Genomic DNA, 23,108 nt, shown 5'->3' on the forward strand with positions numbered 1-23,108 from the left:
GATATGTTAAGTATAATATTAGATTTTGCACTCGATTACGAACAAATTGTATTTGTCATTTTTTTTATTTATTGCAATAAAATAAACGTTTGTCAAGGTCAGTCCACATAATTTAACACACATGCAAACAGAAAAAAAGGCATGTTGTTTCTGGAAGTATTGCTTCTATTGTCTAGGATCTAAACTTTTGAACCTTACTTGCGAGTCGAATGAGAAACGCGACCCGTCGTATTTAAGACAACACGGTCCATCAGTGCAAACGTTCTTCTGACCGAAAGAAATGAAAAATGAAAAACCACTCTTCTTCTTTAACGACGACTCCGGCTCCTTGGTGGAAGATGTGTGAGCACCCTTTTCTCTGAATCAGAGGATTTCAGACAAGGATTTGTTGGCGTGGGTGTGAAGCGATTTGTAAAAATGTTCCCTAAACAATAAGAGAATGTATTTTCCAGTATGGATACATATATTTTAAACAAATCTCTCGAACAGGCGTGGCACTCAGCGGCGTTTCACCGGCAGCTTCTGTTAATGTTGTGCACTGACTGGTTCCTTTAATGAACAGTCCTTTAGTTGCTGATGGCGGCGTGTGTGTGTGTGTGTGTTTGTTGCAAATGACTTAATCTGCCGGCTGTGTAAACAAAAGACTCTAATTAAAAGTCATGTCTGGAACTCAAACGACGATATTGGGAAGTACAACAATGCTTCACTGACGGTCCCCCTTTAAAACAAACTATTGTTCCGTTTGTGACCTCACAAACAGAAACCTGCACCCACCACCATTAGAGGTGACGAGGGTCATAAGAAGACCTACTCTGAATTAAAATGGGAAAGAAAAAAAATAATATTTTTTTTACTTCTTTTCCTTTTTAATTTGAGTACCTGAAAAGTCACACGACAAGTCTGACTAAACATCATTTTGGGAAGCATACATATATTTGTTTTTTCCAGCTTCCGTGACTTGTTGATCACCTTGTGACCGATCAAAAGTGTCCTCCACCCTGCGCAGGTCATGACCTTCAGCTCAGGAACTACTGAAGGAACCTCTTAGATGCTTTTCCAATTCCAGATCCACTATTTCTGAGTTGATGTGTTTAAGTGTTGGATTAAAAAAGTTGACAACAGATATTTTATAAAATAAACCCTAACAATTTTTTTTTTTAAATCAGGTGAAACGGGAAACGCATGAAGCAATGAAAATAGGACTCATGTGTAGAAGGAAGTGAGAAAGATTGATTTCTGTCTGTCGAGCGAACTGAGAAGTTTCTTTCTGGTCCCAGTGACGCTTGAACAGGAAGTGCTTGTGTGCCCTCACATACGCAGTTTCACACACTCACACCTGCACGCTCACTCTAAATACTTCTCCATCCTCACACACACCCACCCACCCACACACACACACACACACACACACTCACACCCAAACAACAGTTCATCCTAACGACTGAGCTGCCTCAGTTTTTCTCTGCTGAAGTTTCTTTCTCTTTTCTTTTCTTCTTCTTTTCTGCCAAACTTCCCGACATCCGGCCTCCACAACAGCGGGATCGTCAACAGTATGTTCACAATAACTTACCGTATTGCCACATACTTAAATAAATACATTATGCTTCTGTTGGCCAGGGAGCCGGCTTGAAGAGCCCCTCTTGCTCTCCGTCTTTCCTGAGTGGTCGATCGCTGCCGTCAACGGCGGCCGCTGGTCAGTCGATGCGGTTCCCGCAGATGGTGAAGCGGTCGATCTCCAGCAGGTCTTTGTTGGGAGTCCTGAGCTTCAGTTCGGAGGCTCCTTGTGGCTCGCCCTGCTCCCCCTGGGCGAGTGATGGTGCAACGGGTTGTTCAGGTGACGGAGTTGAGGGACGGCTAGTCGGAGCAGCAGGAGAGGGCTCGGTGGGCGGGGGAGGTAACGTGTCGGTCCTGGGAGTCGGCTGTGTGATCACTGAGGAGGAAGAGGGGGAGGAAGAGGAAGAGGAGGCAGGCGGTGGTGGGCTGAAGGCTGTTACAGGGTTCTGCTCCGTCCTGGATTCATCTGTAAAGAATAGTAGATGAATATTTAATTGAATGATGAAAAAAAATGAAAAAAAGATTTACATTATATATATACATCCCATTTTTTTGACATATTATATGAGGATTTCTTGTTATTTCATGACGTATGACCTTTTTCCGACATATCATATAATATGACTTTAAATACATTGCATGACATACTATAATGGGATTGTTTTCAACATACTAAGATTTAAAAAAATACTATCATAGTATGGCTTTTAAAAAATACATATGACTATTTACTGTTATATGACATTAAATATATTTCATGACATACTATAATGTAAATGTATTTCAACATGCTATGACCTTTTTTCAACATAAAGTATGACTTTATCAATTCAATGTCATACTCTATTACAGCTTTTTCTGACAAACATACAAAAAAGCATAGTTCTAAATGTCAAACTCTTTCTCCAACATATTTAACTGATGCTTTTACTGAAAAGCAATATTTCAAACATGAGGCTCCAGCAAAGCAAAGGGCAGGACGAGGTCCAGAAAAGGACACGGTTGAGAGCCATGCAGATGCCAAAAACAAGAAATGGAGGCTTTTGGAAAAAGGTGAAAAGGAAGAGATGTCTTTGAAATGAACTTGAGCGAGAACAGATGAACACAACCACCTGACTGCTCGGTTTCATAGCAGCACAGAGAGCGAGAACAATGAAACACAGCCAGAGAAGAAAGCGGACGTGGAACTTGAAGACGCCAAGTTGCTTCTCTCCAGGATTCCACTTGATTCCATTAAGAGAAAACACTGCAACGCCTTTTCTACTTTGAGCACAAAGACTGAATTAAACAGAATAATTCATCGTGTTACAGAGACTTGAGCAAAGAAGCTCTGGATATCAACAAGGCCGTCCTCAAGAGACGACCAGCCTCGCTGTGGGCTATCCGGCTTCAACAAACCTCCGATTCTTACTGCAGACAGAGTTGAACAGACGCTTTACAGAGCGGGAATGCTGTTTGTGATGTTGAGCCCACTGAACATACAGACACGGTTTGAGTTTCATACATTATTAAGGGCGTGAAGACAGACTTCGTAGGCCAAACAAATGTGAGCAAACGTCAGGTTATAGTGTTGCGTAACCTTTGTTTCTCCCTGAATAATTCACTGCGATTAATTTGCCTTTTGACGTGACTTGGTCGAGAGATATTGCAGACTACATTAGATTAGATATTCCTTTGTTAATCCCGCAGTGGGGAAATTTCAGGATTAAAGCAGCAAATAGGGTAAAGTGCACACAAGAAACAGAATCAAAAATCTAAACAAGTAATATTCATATTAAATGGTTGAAGTGTTTGAAGTGTTTTCTGTGGTCTCCTGCGAGCTCAGCTAGTTGTGCAGCCTGACAGCAGCAAGGAGGAAGGACTTGCAGTACCTCTCCTTCACACAGCGGGGATGAATCATGTTGGACCTCGGACAGTTATTACATGGCGCCTTTCAAAACCAGAAGAGGAGTTAGTAAGAAGCGGCGTCCCTGTTCCCCGTTACAACAACATCTTTCCTCTTTCGCACCACCATTTTAACAAAATCACTAAACACTTCCTAGAAGTGTTTTTGTCTGCTCTGCACTACAGACAGTTTCAGTATCTCTCAGCTTGTCGTTTTCACATCTGCAACTTTTACTGTTTTGGTTCAGTCGCAGTTTAGAGCCACGATAAACCCTCTGTACGAAACCCGTGGAGCACGAAGCAACAGATGAGACGAGGGAGCGACTCGCTGGTGAACGTAGAAAACATCTAGCAGCAAATGAGCCACTAGACATATTGCTGGAAGTGCAAATTGGTAACTGTTCACCATATAAATAGCGGCAAAAATAGATAAATTAAGGCAAACTCTTTTTGATTAGATTTTATTTGTTATTATGTTTGTTATTTAATTAAAGATTCATGATGACTTTATTTGTACCTAAGGGAATTGGACTTGGACATAAAGGCTGCTACATTAAAATAAAACACAAATTGTTGTTTTATTTTCTTGATTACAGCTTTTTCTGTCTGGCTTGTATCATTTACACATGTAAATAAACCATTTGGAGTCCTTAAGGGTGCACATTACAAAAAGATTTAAAAAAGGAAATGTTATTCAAGTCACATAATGCAGGAAAGCGCAGTTCTCCACTTCCTCTCTGGAAAATATGCGAGCTTTAATAAAAGCTAACCACCATATGGGGCTTGAAATGGCTGATGTGAAACCGCTCATTACCCATCTCTGCCCTCTGGACAAAAACATGCAGTATAGACAGATGGCACATCTCACGTTACGTGAATCCAGATCATTGTAAAGACAACGACATGGAGACAAACAGAATTGCGCAGTCAATCCACTGGAGCAGCAGGTGAAGCTGGGGGCACAGACCGAAGTAGCTTCATATTAGTGCAGCGAGTATCAGCACTGTGAGGTAGCTGGTTCAAATCCCAGCAGCCAAATGTGTGGGAAGCAGAAGGAGATTCGCATGAATTGATCTATCTATCTATGTATCTATGTATCTATCTATCTATCTATCTATCTATCTATCTATCTATCTATCTATCTATCTAGATATATATATATCTAGATATATATATATATATATATCTAGATCTATATATCTATAGATCTATAGATATATAGATATATAGGAGCGTGCTGCCTTAAGCCCTGTAGCTGCAGCTTCTTTTGTGAGAAGCCACATTCATTTGAGACACAAGTGCTGGTGGGAGCTTTGATGTTTCACATGACATGATGCACCATCAGGATCTTTGTCATTTTAAAGCTCCTGGCTGAGAGCTGCAGGCGGGTCTGCGGCACACGGGAGAAAAGATCTGCGGGGATTTGGCGGCGGATGACAGGGAGATACTGCCACCTCAAAATCTGAGGTTTAACAATTTGTCAAGATATTTGTGTGAATGTTAATGAGATTCATATGTAAATTTATGAATGTTTGAATTTGTTTTTTGTTCATTTGTTGATGTCTGTCACATAGAACGACTTCCTTGCACACCACTGCATCGAAAGTACAACGACGACAACTACGTAACAAATACTTTCATTATTTACAAAAAAATGTTCTTGATAATCTTTTGGTCTTTGAATATTCAGAAAATTGTTAAAAATGAGCAATTTCTTAAAGCCTCAAATGTGACATGTTGTCTTGACCAATAGCGCTAAACCCATTTATATTCACTTCACTGCCCCAAACGGAAAGACAGAGAAGAGCTGCAAATCTTCACAAATGAGAAAAAATTGTCAATGTAGTTGCTGATTAACTCTCGCTGTCCATTGAATAATCGATTGTTCTTGATCTTCCATCACAGAGGGGCCACATGGTGCCACTCTACAGCGACTACTTTCCTTCCAAAGAAGTGAATTATCTTGTATCTCAAGTACTGCTGATACCATTTTGGCGGCAATTGATTCCAGACAAATTAAACCCATCGGCCTGATCACATCACCATAATCGAATGTCCCAAAACTGATCAAATGCACACAAAACAATCAGAAACTTCAAACTAAAAGAACAAAAGTATACGGACGGTTAACAATTAGTAAGAGTAACTTGGATTAGTCTTTTGAATTAAAGTCCACATCTTACAAGTTAAAGCCTGGTAGTCGGGTGGATTTATCTACGGCTTAAAAGGTCACAAGTTTAAGTTCATTTTTCCACAAACTAAGTGGACAATGAACTCCTTCCTGCTGACACATCTGTCAGCTGAATGTCGAAACATTCAAAGAGGATGTCAAATACTTTTTCTCCCCACCGACTTTGTTTTCTCTTTGTATTTGTTTTTAAAGATCATTGGAAGACAATGTTTTACCAGGTGTTGTACGTCAAAGTGTAGAGAGACAGGAAAGAGAGCAGCATCCACGCTATTCATGAGAAAAAGGTAATCCCAGGACGCCTCATTTACAAGATATCTATTCCTGAGGAGCACCGGGATGCTCTCTCAGGTATTTGCATATCTCCAAAATAGGATGCAACTTCCCAAATCTGTAGAATATTTTAAGTCGATGTTCTATCATCAAAAGCTTTTGTGTAATTCAAAATTATTCCACTTGATTTATTTTCTGTCATTGCCTGTACAGCAGCTGCAAAAACTGAAATACATTTTTAGCATGTATATGCTGCAATTTTTTCCACACTTAGATCCAAAATCAAAGGGTCGTGTTCACGCTGCATAATGACCTCCACTGAGGGCTCCTAAAGGCTCTCTGAATTCTTCATGCTGAAAATATGAGTGCACAATAAAATCTCAATGTCTAATGTGCCAGTATTTATTTTTGGGATATTGGTTAAAACATTTGTGTATTCAAAATAGACGGCTTGAGGTCTTGTGTTCACAGCTAGACATGGATAGGGATTTATTTAATTAGGTAACATTAAGTTTATTGTCTTGTAAAAAGTGACGTTCCAGGCTTTTCATTAGACTACTGATGAGAACAAAGAAGTATTATATATTTATATACCTAAAGTACATCTTTTAGGAGTTATTCTGCTTTCCTTCGATTGCAGGAAATAATTAGTGAGAAGGACTCAAGCCGAGATGTTTGAATAAAGTATGTCAACTTTTCAAATAAACCACCAATTATGGGCATGTTGACACGTTCATTTTAACCTGCAATAACACCTTTTTTTGGGGCTATTTGCGGCAGAGCAAACAAGTTGCAAACACAACATTGTTGTTGCTTATTTACACATCCAGCAGGCATGGAGCACCATTATCATTGATTTGTACTCATGTTTGTGTCGACCTCAGAATGTAAGTCATAATATGTAATATTCACTCTCTTTTAGTCTACACCAGTGAAATATGTCACTTTAACTGCTTAACGCTCCGCTGTGTTTTCCTGCTGGTCGCTAACTGTGTCTGTCTGTTGTGTGGAGACGGTATAAAAGCAGCTTTTTTTTTCAAATTTGTTATGACATCAAGTCTGGATCAGCTCCATCGACAATGAACTGTGAAAATATATTATTGATGACACTCGGAGCTCCCAGGGGAATGATCTGAGTATATGGTTACTTCTTAGAACGACACGCTTTGGGGTAAAAAGAAAGAAGAAGACAAAACCTTCTGTGGGTCCAAAAAAATTCAATTAATTATTTACGGAGCAGCTCCACACTTTATAGTTGATGACGTCAAGCTTGAGATAGTACTTCTCTGGTTTCTTGCCAGAGAAAGTAACTCTCATGTTCACAAATATTGATTTAACTTTTCTCGGCAATGGAAATAAGATACATGAATTCTGTATTTAGGCGATGTTCCTATTTGAAGGTACTGCATGGGGTTGACGTTTTCTAGATTATCATTAACATTGTCTGTGGTTTACCTGATGGTGTGGGGCATCTGGCCTGGTCAGCTCTGCTGGGGGTTTTCCCAGACGAGGACGGAGCGGCGGTGGGCTTCTCAAACAGTTTGTCCTCCATGTTGGCTCTCTTCACGTAAATGCACGACTTCCCCAGCAGCACAATACTGTTTAACACTTTAAGTGTCACCAGCCTACAGATGGAGACGGCTGCGATTAGAGAGTTGCATTCACGACTGGAAGAAGTATTTCGTAGATTAAACACACATACAATTATTTTAAAAACTTTCAAATTCTTAAAAAAACTGCTTAAAACATGACACAGTATTTCCAGCTTGGATGTACCCTCATTTCTATTCGTGAAATACAAATAATCATAGATAAGATTTCACATTTGCATCGTCTATTACTTCTGACATCTAATATATTAAACTAATATTGAAGCAATTTGAATTTGTTTGGTTGATATCTTCAGCCTCAAGATGATCTGTCCATGTTGGTATATTTCATGTAAATAAATATACAAACAATGAGGATTATCTCTCTTGTCATAACTAAACAGCCTATTCCATCTTTCTTGTTAATAAAGCCGGGATCTAGCTGAGCTATGACAGCTATTATTAATCTCTTTGCTCACATCCCACCACTGAGCCCAGGACGTTGATGTGGACGAGTCCTTCTTCGTTTCTGTGCTTTGCTATGAGGCCCGACCTCCTGACACCGTGACATAAGAGAGACGGACACATTTGGGTCTGTGGACCACTGCTCGCTGTGACAGGGCATTTCGGACTGAGAGCGTGTCAGCGCGGCTGAGTCTTTGCCAAGGCACGGCGGTCTGCTGGAGCCAGAGTTATTTATAAACCAGGGGGTGGGGAAGGCCAGAGATGGCACTCGAGATGACAACATTGTATTCTTCACCCTGAGGGAAACTCTTCGATGGTGCGAGCCCGATGGGATCCGGCAAATGAGAGCGAGCGGGGCAATCGGCAGCTCAGCACAGGGAGAACGTGAGGCCACAGTGTTAATACTTATGTAACTCTGTGTGTCTGTGTGTGTGTCTCTGACTCTCAGTGTGTGTTTATTGCAGTGCCTGCATGTGTTAATGTGACTCTGCAAGCATGTCATTATACAGTACTTGTCAGTTGTTGTGCACAGTTAACACAAGATAGTCAAACAAAACATCTAAATATTTATGATATATGACTAAAGGATTCAAGTGTTAGGATTAAGAAAAAAAAATGGAAGTTTGACCTCAATCTCAATGGTTTAAGCCTGAACTTAAAAAAAAAAGAGGGCGGGAATAACAGAATATCCTATCACCAGAGCAATGTGCATGAATAAACTCAAATAATTTTCGGCCTTTAAATCTCCTCTGGAGCAACATTTTTACAGTCAGATGGAATAAATAAAAAAAGCAAAGTTCAGTGTAACAACAACAGGAATACAAGGTTTAAAAGCTCGCTTCAATTTAGGATGTTAGGGTCGACCGATGCGCAAAAAAAAATCGTGTAATAACTCAAATGTAATTTGACAGAATAACTTGTAATAGACTTACCCAAGATAACAGAGGAACACACACGTGTACGAAAGGGCTCCCTGCACCTTCACCGAACTCATTACCACTCGGATAAGCTGTCAAGATAATAAATAAATGGACGTTCAACAAAATATAATGGCAGCTGGTCCAAGTTTCTGTACCGATGACGAACTCTGGTATCTGGTATCAGTGTATGAATATCAACCGAGAGCAGCCTCTCTTACCAGGACAGCCAACGGCAGAGGGATGAAGCCCATCCTCCGGGCCACTGAGTCACTGTAGTCGGTACAAGCCTACACAGTGACGGACAGACACACATTACGGCATTGATCAGCTGAGACGGCTCAGTGCTGTTCATGCAAATATAAAAAGACAGTTGCTTACGTTCTTCTGTCGACTGCTGACCAGCTCAAAAGCCAAACTGGCTCTGTATTCACTGTACACCTGGGAAGCAGACGAGCCAGAGAAATTAAGCGTGAGTCTTGATTGAGGGAAGAGACCACATGCAGTACTGTATTGTAGAAGTGTTACATGTGACAAGCTGTTTTGCTGGTGAGCGGGACTATTTTAGAACTCGTGAACATCAGGTGTGGTCCTTACATCCGCAGTGATGTCGTTGAACTTGGTGATGAACGCGTGTTTGATGATGTCAACGGCAACTTCGGAGGTGACGACTATGAAGACGTCAGGGAACAACACCCACAGGTGGTCTGAAGACGGAAAAATGTCACATGAAACTCGGTCCATTATATGGAAATCATCATTTAATCTAATTTAAAAAAAGAGTGCACAGCAAACCTTTGCTGGATGTCATCTACAATTTCATCACAGAAGTAAACCACTTATGTACTGTAGTAGTCAGATGACATATTCTAATCTAAGATCTTAAGATTCAGGTTTTTCCAGTATTTGCGAGTTAGAAACATTTGAAATCTGTATTAATATCATTTGGACCTCGAGGTCGTGGAACAAGCTGTTTAGTTTATAAAGTTGTACCAGGTTAGCAAACAGTTAAGGCATCCAGCACACAAAGCAACACTAGCATTCATTTAGAGTTGAATACATTGATTTGTGCAGCTTTAAAGTAATAATCTCAAAGATGTTTTATTTAAAAAGTCACGATTGCAGTTAAGTGAGAGAATCACTCCCACGATTCAATGCATGAGTTTGAAAATGCCACAAACGTACAATTCTTTATATTTCGATTTCTTTTAGCACAATCCCTATGCAGTCTGCACAATGTACGGCTGATAGCAGCACACGCTAAATTTGATTATAACTAATAATTAACTTCAAGTTGCCAAACTTTTTCTCAAATACGTAACGAACTAAACGGATTTACCTCTTATGTCTTCAAAAAGTGTTTACAGATAATTAGCAGGTGCTTTGCTTCTGTATATAATGAGAACAAAGAAGCGCTGGCGCCCCTAATGCGCCGCGGAAGATAAGCAAATTACTGGCGACTTGTGATCCGTATGCCTCTTTAGCAACAGAAGGCTGTAGCTCTGCCAGTATTAGCACGTCAGTGTTATGATGCCGGCTGACAGGCCATGTCTGTCATCTACTATGTGTTCTGGCTTTGAGACTGACAGAAGGAGCCGAGTGTTTTCAGACGGCTGTCACGCAGAAACACCCAGCTCTCATCCGTCACTCTCTCCCTCTGTCTCTCAACCACAGCTTGTTAGGGGGGCGGGGGGTAGAGCGAGAGAGAGAGAGAGAGAAATCCCAAAGGTGTTGCAGCGGGTCAGACGAAACCAAAAACAGCTGCTCGGCCGGCTTATTTTTCTGAATCTTTATCGTGACATGCACTGACATCATAACTTTTAAACATTTCACAAGTTGAAATAGATAAACTGACACTTTTGAATGTACTACAATAAAAACAACTATCTATTAAAGTGCAGTTTGACGAAAAACAATGATTACCTGGGTTCCATGAGAACTGCTCCATGTTCCTGAGACAAACGATGAGCAGGAGAACGTAGCTGGTGAACCGTTCCTTGATATCTGCAGGATGAGAGGAACACATTTGTGATTACAATTGATGCAGTTTGGGCATCCTTGTGAGCTAAGGTGTGGAAGAGGGTTTTTTAAATTATGTATGTGCAATGTGCTAAATAATATAGTCACTGTTAATATACGTTACAGCAGCACATCACAGTCACGAGGCCTTTAGTCTCATCACAGCATTGCGTGCGTTAAACAACCATCTACTATAATTTAGAGACAGCGATGTGAACGTTTAGCATGCCATCATCTCTGCTAGTTGGGAACATGCTCAGCTGCATAAACAGGACATTAGTCTGTGATGCGGGTAAACAGCGAGAGGGAAATGGCAGCTGATTAAGGCCTATTGTCTAATGCTGTCATTAGAATACAAAAAGAGTGACTGAGATTTTAAAAAAGACACGCTGCCTCTGTATTGTATGACTATCAAACCAAAATAGATGGATTTATAAAAAGCTTGCTTGTTAAAAAATAAGAAATTAATCATTTTACTTGGGGTTGTGCATTATTTTTTATGTTTTTTCGTTCCAGTTTGATGCTTTTTAAAATACATAGTTTATGTTAAATGTCAGTCTTTCATCAGCCAAAAGAAACTGAGAAGCAAATGCTTCATCTACATCTGGTGGGGTCAAACGTCCCGAGAGCCAGAACCAAAAGGTCCAATCTGGCCCACTGTCTGAAAATTAAAGATAAGTCATTATTTTTTTTATTTTTTTTCAATAAAATCACTTGCTATTTCTATCTGTCCACTGGGGGTCGTATTGTCCTTATAAAAGTAGCAGACGCTCTCCTGGATACACTGTTACTGATCCGACATGCTAATGTCTGTTCATCACCTTTTCAGAATGTTCTTGCACTTTTGATGAATTACAATGAGATCTTCTGAAAAGATCATAGATTATACTGATAGTCTCTATCAATATTTAGTTTTGTAAGAGTAAATTATATCTGGACTGACAAAATTAAAATAAAATACAGATGTTTTGGTTCTCTTACTCTTCTTTTCAACAATTACAATGTGTAATTTCTGACATTGAATATCTTACCGCTGTTCGACATTTGAAATAAGTTGTTCTTCTCAAATTTCTTGAACACACTTCCTTTTATCTCCACAAACTGTGATGGAGACAACAGAAGAACAAAATGGAGGAAATGCAGTCAGCGGCATTCATCATCCAGAAAAAACAAACACCCCATCATGTTGCAGCTGAAACATTAATGTTTCGTCACCACAAGACAAGTTGATTCTTTCTGGGAAAAACATCTGCATGCAAATGATTTAAGTTAAATGTGTGCATATATCTTGTTTGTTCCAGATTGCAGCTGCTTAAACAATCTCATCAGGCAGATTGTGGCGAGCGATCGTATCTCATCTGCAAGTGTATGATTATATATACGTATGTATAGATGTGTCAGTGTGTGGGAGCACTTACATTGTTAGACAACATGATGGTGAGCAGGGACTTATTGTGTGAGTTGAAGGCGACGTTGAGGGTGGAGGCTTGGACCATGATGAGGATGGCATGGAGGACTGAGGAAAAGACACTCAGGAAAACAGCTGACTTTAAAAAGCATATTAGCAGTTGAAAACCACTTTACTAAACCTTCAGTAAAAGTTATGCATCATAGTCAGACAGACACCTTCCAATGTAACTCAAACATAGTGGGATCTCTTTACCTTTAGCTATTTCTATTGCATCAAAGACAGGACAAAAACAATCAATCTAAATAATACGATGAAGAAATCATAAAAGTCCCCCGCTGCATAAATAAAGGATAAATGAATACATATAAATAGCAACATTGTATTAGTTTGTTCTTTCTTACATGATCATTTCTATGTTTTACTCTTCCCTCATAATAACATGCCAGACAACTTTAACTGGTCACTTTGATGATATTCACAATCATCCCAATAATGTAGATTCACCATGATTAACTTATTGTAAGCATTTGTTTGTAAACCTCGAGCAGCAATAAAATCCTACATGGTCCCATACTACTGCTGTAAAATGACAGCATTAGTAAAAGAGTCAGAATGTACAGAACAACTAATTTATAAATATTAATCCATATCAAAAGATCAATGAAAGATTAAATGTAAGGATATACTGCAAGCTCAAGAAAGAAAGATATACAAATACACTATGTTGCATTTAACCCTTTTACCAGCCCAAAATATGAATCAATATAGGTATTTTAGTTATTGTCTGTCATCAAACAAATTATGAAACAAATGTAATTCTGGTGTCTGTCGGACAAGTGATGCAGCAGTTATAGATGCAATTTATCGCTTTAAAATACAAAGAAATAGTTAGTTGTGGGCATTTCATGAGACTGTCGAATGAGGATACAGACGTAGAAAACGGCCATGAAGAAGTGAGGAATGACTCCTATACTGTCTCTTTTCCGTTCTTTGGGCTCCGTGGCCGTCCAGTAGAGAGCGTCCAGGATGTCTTGACCAAAGGAGGAGAAGAGGCGGTCAGCCACCTGAAAGAGCAATGACATTTTAACATTTCTGCTAAATGTGCCATAGTTAGCCAAGAGGCTGTTTTCCATCTGTAGTCCCGCCCGAGGCAGATGTTAAAAAACTAAAACAAGCCTAAAAACATAAATAAGATTCAAAATACAAGGATTATAAAATGTTGACACTTTTAAATGCGTGCACAATAAAAAGACATACAGGTGGATGAACGGTTGACCGGCAAATTTAAGACGGACAAGACAGCGAACAAGAGACAAACAGAGGGAAAGTACAACACAAACAGAAAGGAGCAGTTATGTTCTAGTGCAGACAGAGCTGGGAACCAATCAACCTTTTGAGTAAAGCCTTCAAAGAACTGTATGTCCGTAGATCTTGAATAGTCCTCATTATGTAACTTAAGCACAACATTTTAACCAATGCAGCATTCTTTTGTGGAAGAAATCTGGTGCAATGCACTAAAACCATCTGGCTCACTGTACACAAGTATGTTGTGTGTCCTGGTGGACAGAACTACGTACACGGCATGCGCAAAACGAAAAAACAACAACCTTGGTTTGAATTCAGTTCCTTTGGCACTAAATGTCTGAAGTGAGCGTTAAAAAGGGAAGTACCTCCAACATGTTGTAGATGATGTAGAGTTTGATGACGGACTGTCCTCTGATCAGGTGGTACATCATGGAGTAATCCACATAATGCATCATGGAGAAGCACAGCACCATGATCAGACCCTTCAGCACGTCACACACCTGCGCTGGCTGCAGCAGCCGAGACCCGCTGACCACACACACAAAACACAGGGATCAACTTATGGCATCCGTATTGAATATGGAAACACATTTCACCAACCTTTCAGAGCATCCTCACGTACTTGAACACACACACTTCCATGCTCACAGTGCAGTATATTCATAAACGTAGGTAGTGCATTTGCACAACATGTGCACACAATACCCATCGGGTCATTATTTTACAATATAATGTTGTATGCATATGTAATGTACATGTGAGGACAAACACAAACTATTGCAACACTACTAACTACTAGCTATGGAGGCTCTGAACGATCTCTGATACTCATAACATGCAGGAACACAGATGATAAATAAAAAAACAACGACATAGGGTGTTAAATAATTCATTTCTGTTCAAAATGAGATATCCCACATGGAAGGGAAAGGCTACAACTAGTGATAACACACAAAAAACACAATATAAAATATTAAAGTTAGTATCTGCTTTATATGAAACCTTATCTCATTAATAACATTTATCTCCTCAATATTTTTTGTTGTGTGCTTTTGGTCTTACAAAGATTCATTCTTTGTTGTTCTTATCTCCCAAACAGACAAAACATGATATGTGTTTATCTCTATCTTAAATATTTCACAAAAATGTATGTTGCTTTTTTTTTTTTTAAGCCTTCATTTGCTTTTATTGCCTTTACAGGAGCAGCTGGAGAATGTCAGTAAAGGGGCAGATACAGGGGATGACGAGCAGCAAAGGGCCGCCGGTCTGAATCAAACCAGAGCCGCTGCCAAGGACTCAGCCGACATGGTGCACGCTCTCAACTGGGCGAGCTAGAGGTCACCCTGGGGTGCAGCATATTGGACAGAAATGTTTAAAGAGGTGTTGGGTGGACAAAATAAATGGAAGAAAAAACACACGTGCTAAGCTGTCGCATACTGCAAGAACAGCAAAGCATGTCTTATAATGGGCAATAACGTGTTCAGAACATGTGCAGCTTTCATAATTAGTAGCAGTGGTTGGCAGCGGCAGCTTGAGAGCATGTTAAGAGGAGGGCTGACAAATCCATAGGACCGGCTATTTAATATTTACTATGACAGGGATAACCAAGGAGAGAGAGGGAGAGAGATTAACTCCAAGACATCCTACATATTTAACATGTCAGCTGTGGGACTTGGACTCTGTGTCCACAACTACAGCAAGAAGAAGCTGTTTCATCCACTCAGCACACAGGCTTCATAAAGCACAACTTCAATATGTACACACACACACAACACAATACAGCAGAAATACACAGCATTTTTGCTGTTGGCTTTGTGTGTTGAGAGAGATGACGACCATCTCTCTTGATATCGCACAAGTTTAACCAATTCTCCATTAAATCACACCGACTAATACTTCTACTTATTACTTATATACTTATACTAATACTGACTAAATCACTAAAGCACAAGACATGGCAGGAAAACAATGAGCTACTCTGGCAGTCATCATTACCTTAATTCACTTTAGCAGCTGTTGATTGGTCTTGCATCACAACAAAGGGGCTACTCCTCCTCACCTTGTTAAACTTCTTTTTTTTAAACATGAGAGGGGAAAATAAAATCATGTTTTGGATAGAAGCAGAAGGGGCCTACAGGGCGCAGAGCTATTTTAGGAGCCGACTCAGAGATGAGAGAATGGCCTGAGTTTGGGAAAGATGAGGAGATGAACTTAAACCGAGTGTCTTCTGAATTGTGTGCTGCTGTGGAGAGAACGGGATGAGATGAACATCTGTGCTATAAAGTAAAAGACAATTATTGCTTTCTTAATAACCAATGAACATTCAATGTTTAGTGTGAAAACATTGAATGTATTTCCAGCAGTTACACTGATGAGGTGAACTTACTTAAAGGTTATGAACACGTATTGCTTTCTCTCTTGTCTTCACATATGACAAAAGGATAGTATTCAGATTAAACCGCACAAGCTGATATCAGAAAAGATGTCTCTGTGATATTTTAAGATTTCTCGTGGTTTTCTTGAAGCTACAGCTCCATCTAGTGGCCACATCTGTAGTTATTCATGTTAAAAAAGACACAAATCATCCATTTATGAATGGAGTTTGTGTACTGGGTATTCTGTAGCAGAAGAAAGAGGAAAGAGAGAGAAGTTTTGCAACATAGTTATAATATATGATAAAACAGGCATCACTGCGAAGTCAATAAAAAAAGAAGAGTAAAATCAGATATAAAAGATACTTGGGCACCATTGGGCTTCAATGTGCAGTTATTTACAGAAGTTAATCTTTTTTTTCTATATTTAGCAGATCATTGTTTAGTCTATAAAATATATAAAATAAATCACTAAATCATACCCAAATTCCAAAAGCCTAAGTTTACGTCTTCACATTTCTTATTTAGTTTGAAGACAAAAAAGATATTTAATTTACAATTCACATAAAATGAAAAGTAGCAAACCCTCACATTTAAAAGTTGGAACCAGTTAACCATTTAAATGGTTGACCAGTCATCAGGAGCGTTGCTAGTTAACTTCCTGTCGATCTTCCAATGGAATAACCAATTACCAGGATGACACCTCTCTCAAAAATATGTGTGCTAGTAAACAGCAGCTTTGTATTCAGCTGGTTAAAAAGGTGCTGATGCATCTTATCTGAAACACGTGCGGGGGGAAAGCGGCTGGTAGTGGAGCCCGCAAAGCAGCCTTCACCATCTCTGTTCTACAAGCATCACGTCCACAACACACATGACTAGTACGTGTGTGTTTCAGTGCAGTCAGCTGTGCATGTGTGTGCCGTTCATAGTGCATTAGACTAATGGGCATGAAGACTCTGCCCCAGAAAGATTTTGAAACAAAATCTTGTTAGAGAAGCAAGCCTGCTACCTGCAGAGCAGCTGGAGGGGGATCTATGCCGCGAAGGTGGACATGTTTTCCTCTTCCTTAACAACAACTGACTAAAAGACAAATGAGCCCCGAACTGCTCCAGTGGAGCCGTACCGTAAGCAGCTCTCCAGTTTTAAGCATCTGCAGCTGCTGTATCACTGACAAGCAACGTGGTGATGAGAATGGAACATGCACTCCCAGTAAACCTTTCCTGGATAAGCTTGAAAACAATCACAACATCAACAACAACAACAACATCAACCATAACAACAACCTTATGTGGAACCAACATGGCTGCTCTGGCTGGGAGGGAATGGAAACGTGATGCGAGGTGCCAAGCTGTGTATCGACAGACACGATGGAGATGAAGAGAGACGGGTGAATGGATGCGGAGGCCAGTTCAGAACAGCGATAACATTTATGAAGCCCGGACCGGCTTCACGGAGCGTACCTGCTTCTCCTGCAGTACGGGCATGTGCGTGCCCTGCAGGGGGAGGGGGAAAATCAGACAGAGGGTGAGGCGAGCGGGAGGACAGGTAGTGTCTATCAGTAGAGGGAGGGGGGACGTATGAGTATGTTTACTGCACTGCTTTTCAGTGGGAGAAGAAGTATTCAGATCTTATACGGTTTGAATAAATTCTGCATTCAAGTAAAGGTGCCAAAGTTTCAGCATCAGAATAAACAAAAATAAATAGACTTAAAGTACCAAAAGCAAAAGTAATCCTTATGCAGAGAGGCTAATTTCAGAACCATGCATATCAAATGACTGGATTATAAGTAGTGATGCATTAACGTGAGCATCACTTTAATGATGCATCTGGCAGAGGTGCAGCTAGTTGTAATGACTTTACGTACTGCTGGGTGTTTTTACCTCTAATGATACATCATCCTCTTTAAGTTGATGTATATTTTGTATGAATCATCTAGAGCTCCAAAGTAACAAAAAGTTCTTAAATTAATGTGCTTGAGGAAAAAGACCTCTGAAATGTAGTGAAGAATGATTTTGTAAAACTTCAAAATTGTACTGAAGTACAGTATTTAGGTAAATGTACTTAGTTACTTTCCACCTTAGTTACGTTCCATCAGTGCTGCGTTTCCATTAAAATATAACAAACGGACATTAATATATCTAGTCAGCAGAGGACAACTAATTTCCCAGATCTGTTGTACAAACCTCAAACGTATGAAGACCTGAGACAGTCACATGATCCTGGTAAGACGCAGACCAATAATTAGAAAAATCTTAAGCGCTGATGTGAAAAACGTGTGACAGAAAAACTTTGCTATTTTAAGGCTATTTCTATTTCATGCTGAAGAGTCATCAGCTGCTTTGTTCAAAGCTGTAGTATATGTTGTTCCTGTTTAGAAGGAAATACACAAAGAAAAGTCATGAACTGGTGACATATTACTGCGGCGGTTCAGCAGTATTATGCGTTTAAAGTAAAGTAGAACTGCACAAATAATCTCCATGAATGATTTTTTTATTAAACACTTTAATAAAATGGCAACAATAAACACTTTGACTTCCTCTCTCAAACTGACACGGCATTTCGTAATTTTCACCATTTACAGACCAACGTTGAGCCACTCTGAACTCTGTTTGATGCAAACAACGTGATATTCATCAGTTAAAACAGGGAAACTTTGACGAATTTAAAGTTAGTGACAGCCGGGACCTCCAGGCGGATGCCCAAAACGTTGAAACGAAATGCATTATTTTGTGTCTTTTGCTATGCATGTATAATTGCTTGTCTTTCTTTGGTAATGATTATGGGGAGAAGAGTGTGTGTTTAGCCTCTGACCTGAAGCCATAGCATGGCAGGGTGATGAGGCGGAGCACTGCCAGCAGCACCCTGAGGGGCAGCAGAGTGAAGACGTACAGGAAGGCGTCCACGCACAGGAAGAAGCCAAAGGTCATCAGCTGGAGAAGTCACACAGAAACAACTTTCAAGTCAAAACAACGACCATCAGCGGGAAAGACACCGTACAGCCTGCAGACACCTTTACTCATCACCTTCAAGTAAGAAAAATATGCAAGAGCATTATGTGGTGATGAGTTTCTTCACATTAAAAAAATAATAACTTCTCTTGTTTTTTTAAGGTCATCTCTTTCCATCAAAAGAAAAAAACTCATAAGCACCACATGTGACTCCGAAATTAAAAAGATTCGCTCCAAAAGCAAAGATGCAGCAGACACATAGTGTACCTTCACGGCTCCCCACATACAAACAGTCATTGCCTTGTCATTTTAAAAAGAAGAATTGACTTCAAACCCGGTGATGTCTTCTCACTCTTTCCACTAACTAGAGAGAAACATGAAGGCACTCGGGTGAATTTTGGTAAAAGCATGTGCGAGAGTTTGACTCTCATTGGTGGCTTCTGTGACGTTTGTGCGCTCATCAGCGTCACAGAGGTCCATAATGTTTACACACATTCCTCACTCGCCCCCGAAGGGGAAACCAAGCCGGTACGAGCTCGGCTGGTCTGGGCTCACTTGTTCGGATGCATTTCTGCAGGGAGAGGTTCTACTCAACTCCAGAAAACAATAAACAAAGACGTAGTCTGTAAATTGTGTGGTTTCAAAGCGTAATTGTAGTAATTAACTTAGGTTAGTCTTGATTATATGTTGACCTGTGTTTTATTTATTTATTAAAATTGGTCATAAGCCTGTATCATCATAACTTACGTCACACATTAGAGAGAGGTATTACACAGTTAAGATTAATCCATATTTTATGTTTCAATACTGCTACCTGGTGGCTCATGAGAAGAGCAACACACAAAAAATGAGTGAGCCTCTCGGAAAAATAAATAAAAAATGTATATCATATGGTTTGACCTAAAAGAATAAAATAGTGTTTGTGTGTTCTTGAGATTGAAACTAATGTACATTTTCAACACTGATAATATTCATTATTTGTACCAACAAACAATTTTAATTCACTTTTGTCTATATGTCAAAAATAATGACCATTACATTGTTTAACTGAGTCTAAACTGACAATCTTAAGTTGCAAACTTAATCTGACCCACTGCTCATAAAAAAAGTTTAAAGATTGAAGATTAACAGAGAAAGCAGGATGGTTCTATCTTCATTTGTGAAGCTTTAACAAACAAATGTTTAGTGTTTTATACTTGATAATTGACAAAAACACTTAATTGAGATCAGCATTAGAGCAGACAGTGTAGGAGGGTGATAAGGTTTAGGTTTGTGACACGGTTGTGGGCTAAGTGAGCTATAAACTGAATGATATGGCGGCAGACAGATGGATATGAACAAAGAGACAGAGGGCAGCATTGTAAATATACTCATAAGTATTATGAAGTACCTTTTCCAGCTCCTTGGGAATACGCATGCATGTGTAAACTCTCTCTCTGCGCTCGGTGTACTTTGCCTCATTGTGTTCCAGGAAGTAGCCTCTGGTGAGCTCTGCGCTAATGAAGCGAGTCAACGACGGATCTGGAACAACATCAGAGCGCCAGTGTTACCACAACGCCTTTCTCTGCAACAATCACAACCAGAGCCATCAGCACAATGGGAGCGGCAACGTTTACAGTGTCACACTTTCACAAAATGAAAGGGAAGGAACCTTCTCTGGACGGTGGGAAAAACTGGAGGTTTAACAATATTCTCAGCTCACTTGTTTTGATTCAATGCACCATGAATACACCTTAATAACAGCTGAACATGCAAAGTAGACTTCTCTGTGGTATACAGTAGGTTCAGCATGAGAAAGTGAGTGCAGTGACGGTGACTTTAAAACTAACTTGCCTTGTAAAAGATTGCAAATTTACAGAAAGAGTGTCATTTTTCATATTCAATTCAAGTTTATTTGCTGAAGAGGGACAATGTACATTAATGAACACTTAAAATTAAAATGTAAATGCACCCAATTCCAATGATTTCCAATGATTTCCATTGCCTGTCCCCCTGCCAGAATGTACAGGCTGAGTGTCCTCAAGGAAAAGGTCAGGCAATAAACTACAGTCCATAGCTGACAATACATAACAGTTCGCCAACACATCAACAATGGATAAAAAAAAGAGTTGCATGTATATGTATATGTATATATATATATATATATATATATATATATATATATATATATATATATACACACACACACACACATACATATACATATATATACACATACACACACACATACATATACATATATATACACATACACATACATAATGTTATTATAAACTAGTTTGATGAATGCAAAATAATAAAAAAAGGAACTTTTTTTCATAGCAAACAGGCTGTTGTATTCAGTCTGGGTTCATTCTAAAGTCCAAGTGGCATGTGGAGCTAAAACATGTCAGACTTTAATGGAGGTCAAGCAAAACCTATCCAATATTTAAAAAAAAAAGTTAATTTAGCAAATATAGTTACTGACTGCATAAGCCAGGGCCCAAAAACATTGCAGTATATTTTTTTATTAAATTAGAAAATATCCTTCTAGTGCAAATGTGAATCTTATCTCAGCTACAGTGTCTAGTTTGAGTACTTTATACTGTCCACTATTTATTTAGTCGTGTTTACCGAACATCATATGTGCCCTTTACTTGATTAGATGAATTCACAATGTGCCGGGTCAAATGAGGAACGGGTGTTAAACCAAAAGCTGTGAATCATAGAGGACTTTTCAGGTAGAGATCACCACCGCAGACTCTATTATTATACAGTATTATTATGTATTTCTCTATGAACATATATTAACATTATAAGAATAGTAAGCAAGAAGCATTTTGGTCAACCTGAATCTGCGATGCTGGAGCATTAACTGACAAGTGGGGTGTCACTGCAGTAGGTCTGCAAAAAATGATTATTTTTACTATCTGCCAATCACTTTCTGGATTAATTGATTAACCTACTTGTCCATTAGATGATAGAACATAGTGAAACATTCCTGTTATGATATAGGTGGCTGAAATATCTAATTTAAATCTGACATGCAGTACAAAACAGAAGATATTTAGCTCACCATCATATGCATCAAATAATAATTTATAATCCTCACACTGGAGAAAAAAAAGTTAAAAAATAACTGCAACAATTATACAGTTATTATTAAAACATAAGATGTCGTTTAAGTTCGGTCTATATACTAATAACAGTTTCAGCACTAAATGTAACTCTCAGATATGTCAACCCTCTGTGCATTTCTGGACCAACATGTTTCCAGCGACTTTCCTCAGGTCACATCATCTGATGGGTGACAGAATTTAGCGTAACACCTGTGAAGCATAATTCGTGGAAACCTTATGGTGAAAACTGTGAGTTGAATAAGAGTATTTTACCAAACTAACGTACTATTCACTAACGCAGACATACAAGCTAAATTTCGTTATTACCACCGTAGCTAAACAGTGTTTCTGGAAGTAGCCCGTTTTAAAGGATGACGTGCTCGTGTCTGTTGCATGGTTGTTGTTGTGAGCAGGAGACAGTAAAAAGCAGGAGAGAAAAAACTAAAAGTCTTTGACAACTCTCGACAGTTTTAACAACATAACGTTCATCTTCACGCTGTCATAACGTATTAAAGCTGTTGTCAGTATAATATGACATTCATGCAGCCACTAAAGTAGTAAAGCAGTCGGGAAGATAAAACAACTGAGGTGCACGAGCTGTAACGTCAGCAGCGTCAGACACAAGGGTTACCTGCTGGCTGCGCCCGTTGCTCCCTCCTGACAGCGCTAATATCGTAAAAGCCCAACGTTTCCGGCAGTTCCGGGGTTAGACCGATTTTACCGGACTTGTGCAAATCGTCCCACGGCCGTTTCTGTCTTTTCTTTAGCTCAATTTCAGCCTCTTTCTCCTCTGACAGCTCGGTCCCCGATAAGTCCGCCATCTTTACTTTGGCGGCGGCGTCGCGCTGTGCACGTCACGGCATTGTGGGTAAAAAAAGAGAGAAAAAAAGTAAAAACAAACGACGGCACAGCGGTGAACGTCACGAGGTAGATTCAACAGTTTATTATTTTGTGTAGAGTTTATTAGTATTATTTTATAAATAATACAACATATTAACATGAATTGCAACGTCCTGATAATAAGTATTGATACATATTTGATCTTATTTTGAAAATGTGAGCTACTGAGAACCATTAAGTTCATC

At 39.4% G+C, this 23,108-nt stretch overlaps 1 protein-coding gene across 2 annotated transcripts; it reads right to left on the reverse strand.

Moving 5' to 3' along the window:
* Nucleotides 1-46: 46 nt before the first annotated feature.
* tapt1a (transmembrane anterior posterior transformation 1a) lies at nucleotides 47-22,854 on the reverse strand. Of its 2 annotated transcripts, XM_068592896.1 has the most exons (15): nucleotides 22,655-22,854; nucleotides 20,316-20,446; nucleotides 18,789-18,907; nucleotides 17,438-17,470; nucleotides 13,971-14,133; nucleotides 13,229-13,364; nucleotides 12,308-12,405; nucleotides 11,921-11,990; nucleotides 10,794-10,874; nucleotides 9,468-9,577; nucleotides 9,252-9,311; nucleotides 9,092-9,160; nucleotides 8,886-8,962; nucleotides 7,355-7,524; nucleotides 47-2,020 (listed from the first exon to the last, which is right to left on the reverse strand). In XM_068592896.1, the coding sequence occupies exons 1-15, from the start codon at nucleotides 22,842-22,844 to the stop codon at nucleotides 1,695-1,697; spliced, it is 1,833 nt and encodes a 610-aa protein (XP_068448997.1). In that variant the 5' UTR covers nucleotides 22,845-22,854; the 3' UTR covers nucleotides 47-1,694. The 2 variants fall into 2 exon arrangements, with proteins under 2 accessions (XP_068448997.1, XP_068449007.1); XM_068592906.1 differs by lacking the exon at nucleotides 17,438-17,470.
* Nucleotides 22,855-23,108: the final 254 nt, after the last annotated feature.

The sequence above is a fragment of the Clinocottus analis genome, unplaced genomic scaffold (genome assembly GCF_023055335.1).
Source record: "Clinocottus analis isolate CAN_PGR_092001 unplaced genomic scaffold, fCliAna1.0.p SCAF_10, whole genome shotgun sequence".
Lineage (NCBI taxonomy): Eukaryota > Metazoa > Chordata > Actinopteri > Perciformes > Cottidae > Clinocottus > Clinocottus analis.

Coding starts and splice junctions, on each gene's coding strand:
- tapt1a (XM_068592896.1), bottom strand. CDS start 22,844: ATGGCGGACTTATCGGGGACCGAGCTGTCAGAGGAGAAAGAGGCTGAA. Junction 12,406..13,228: donor CATGGCCGTTTTCTACGTCT/GTATCCTCATTC, acceptor TCTTTTCCTCAG/TCCTCCATGCCATCCTCATC. Junction 2,021..7,354: donor CAGATGCCCCACACCATCAG/GTAAACCACAGA, acceptor TATTCTTTACAG/ATGAATCCAGGACGGAGCAG.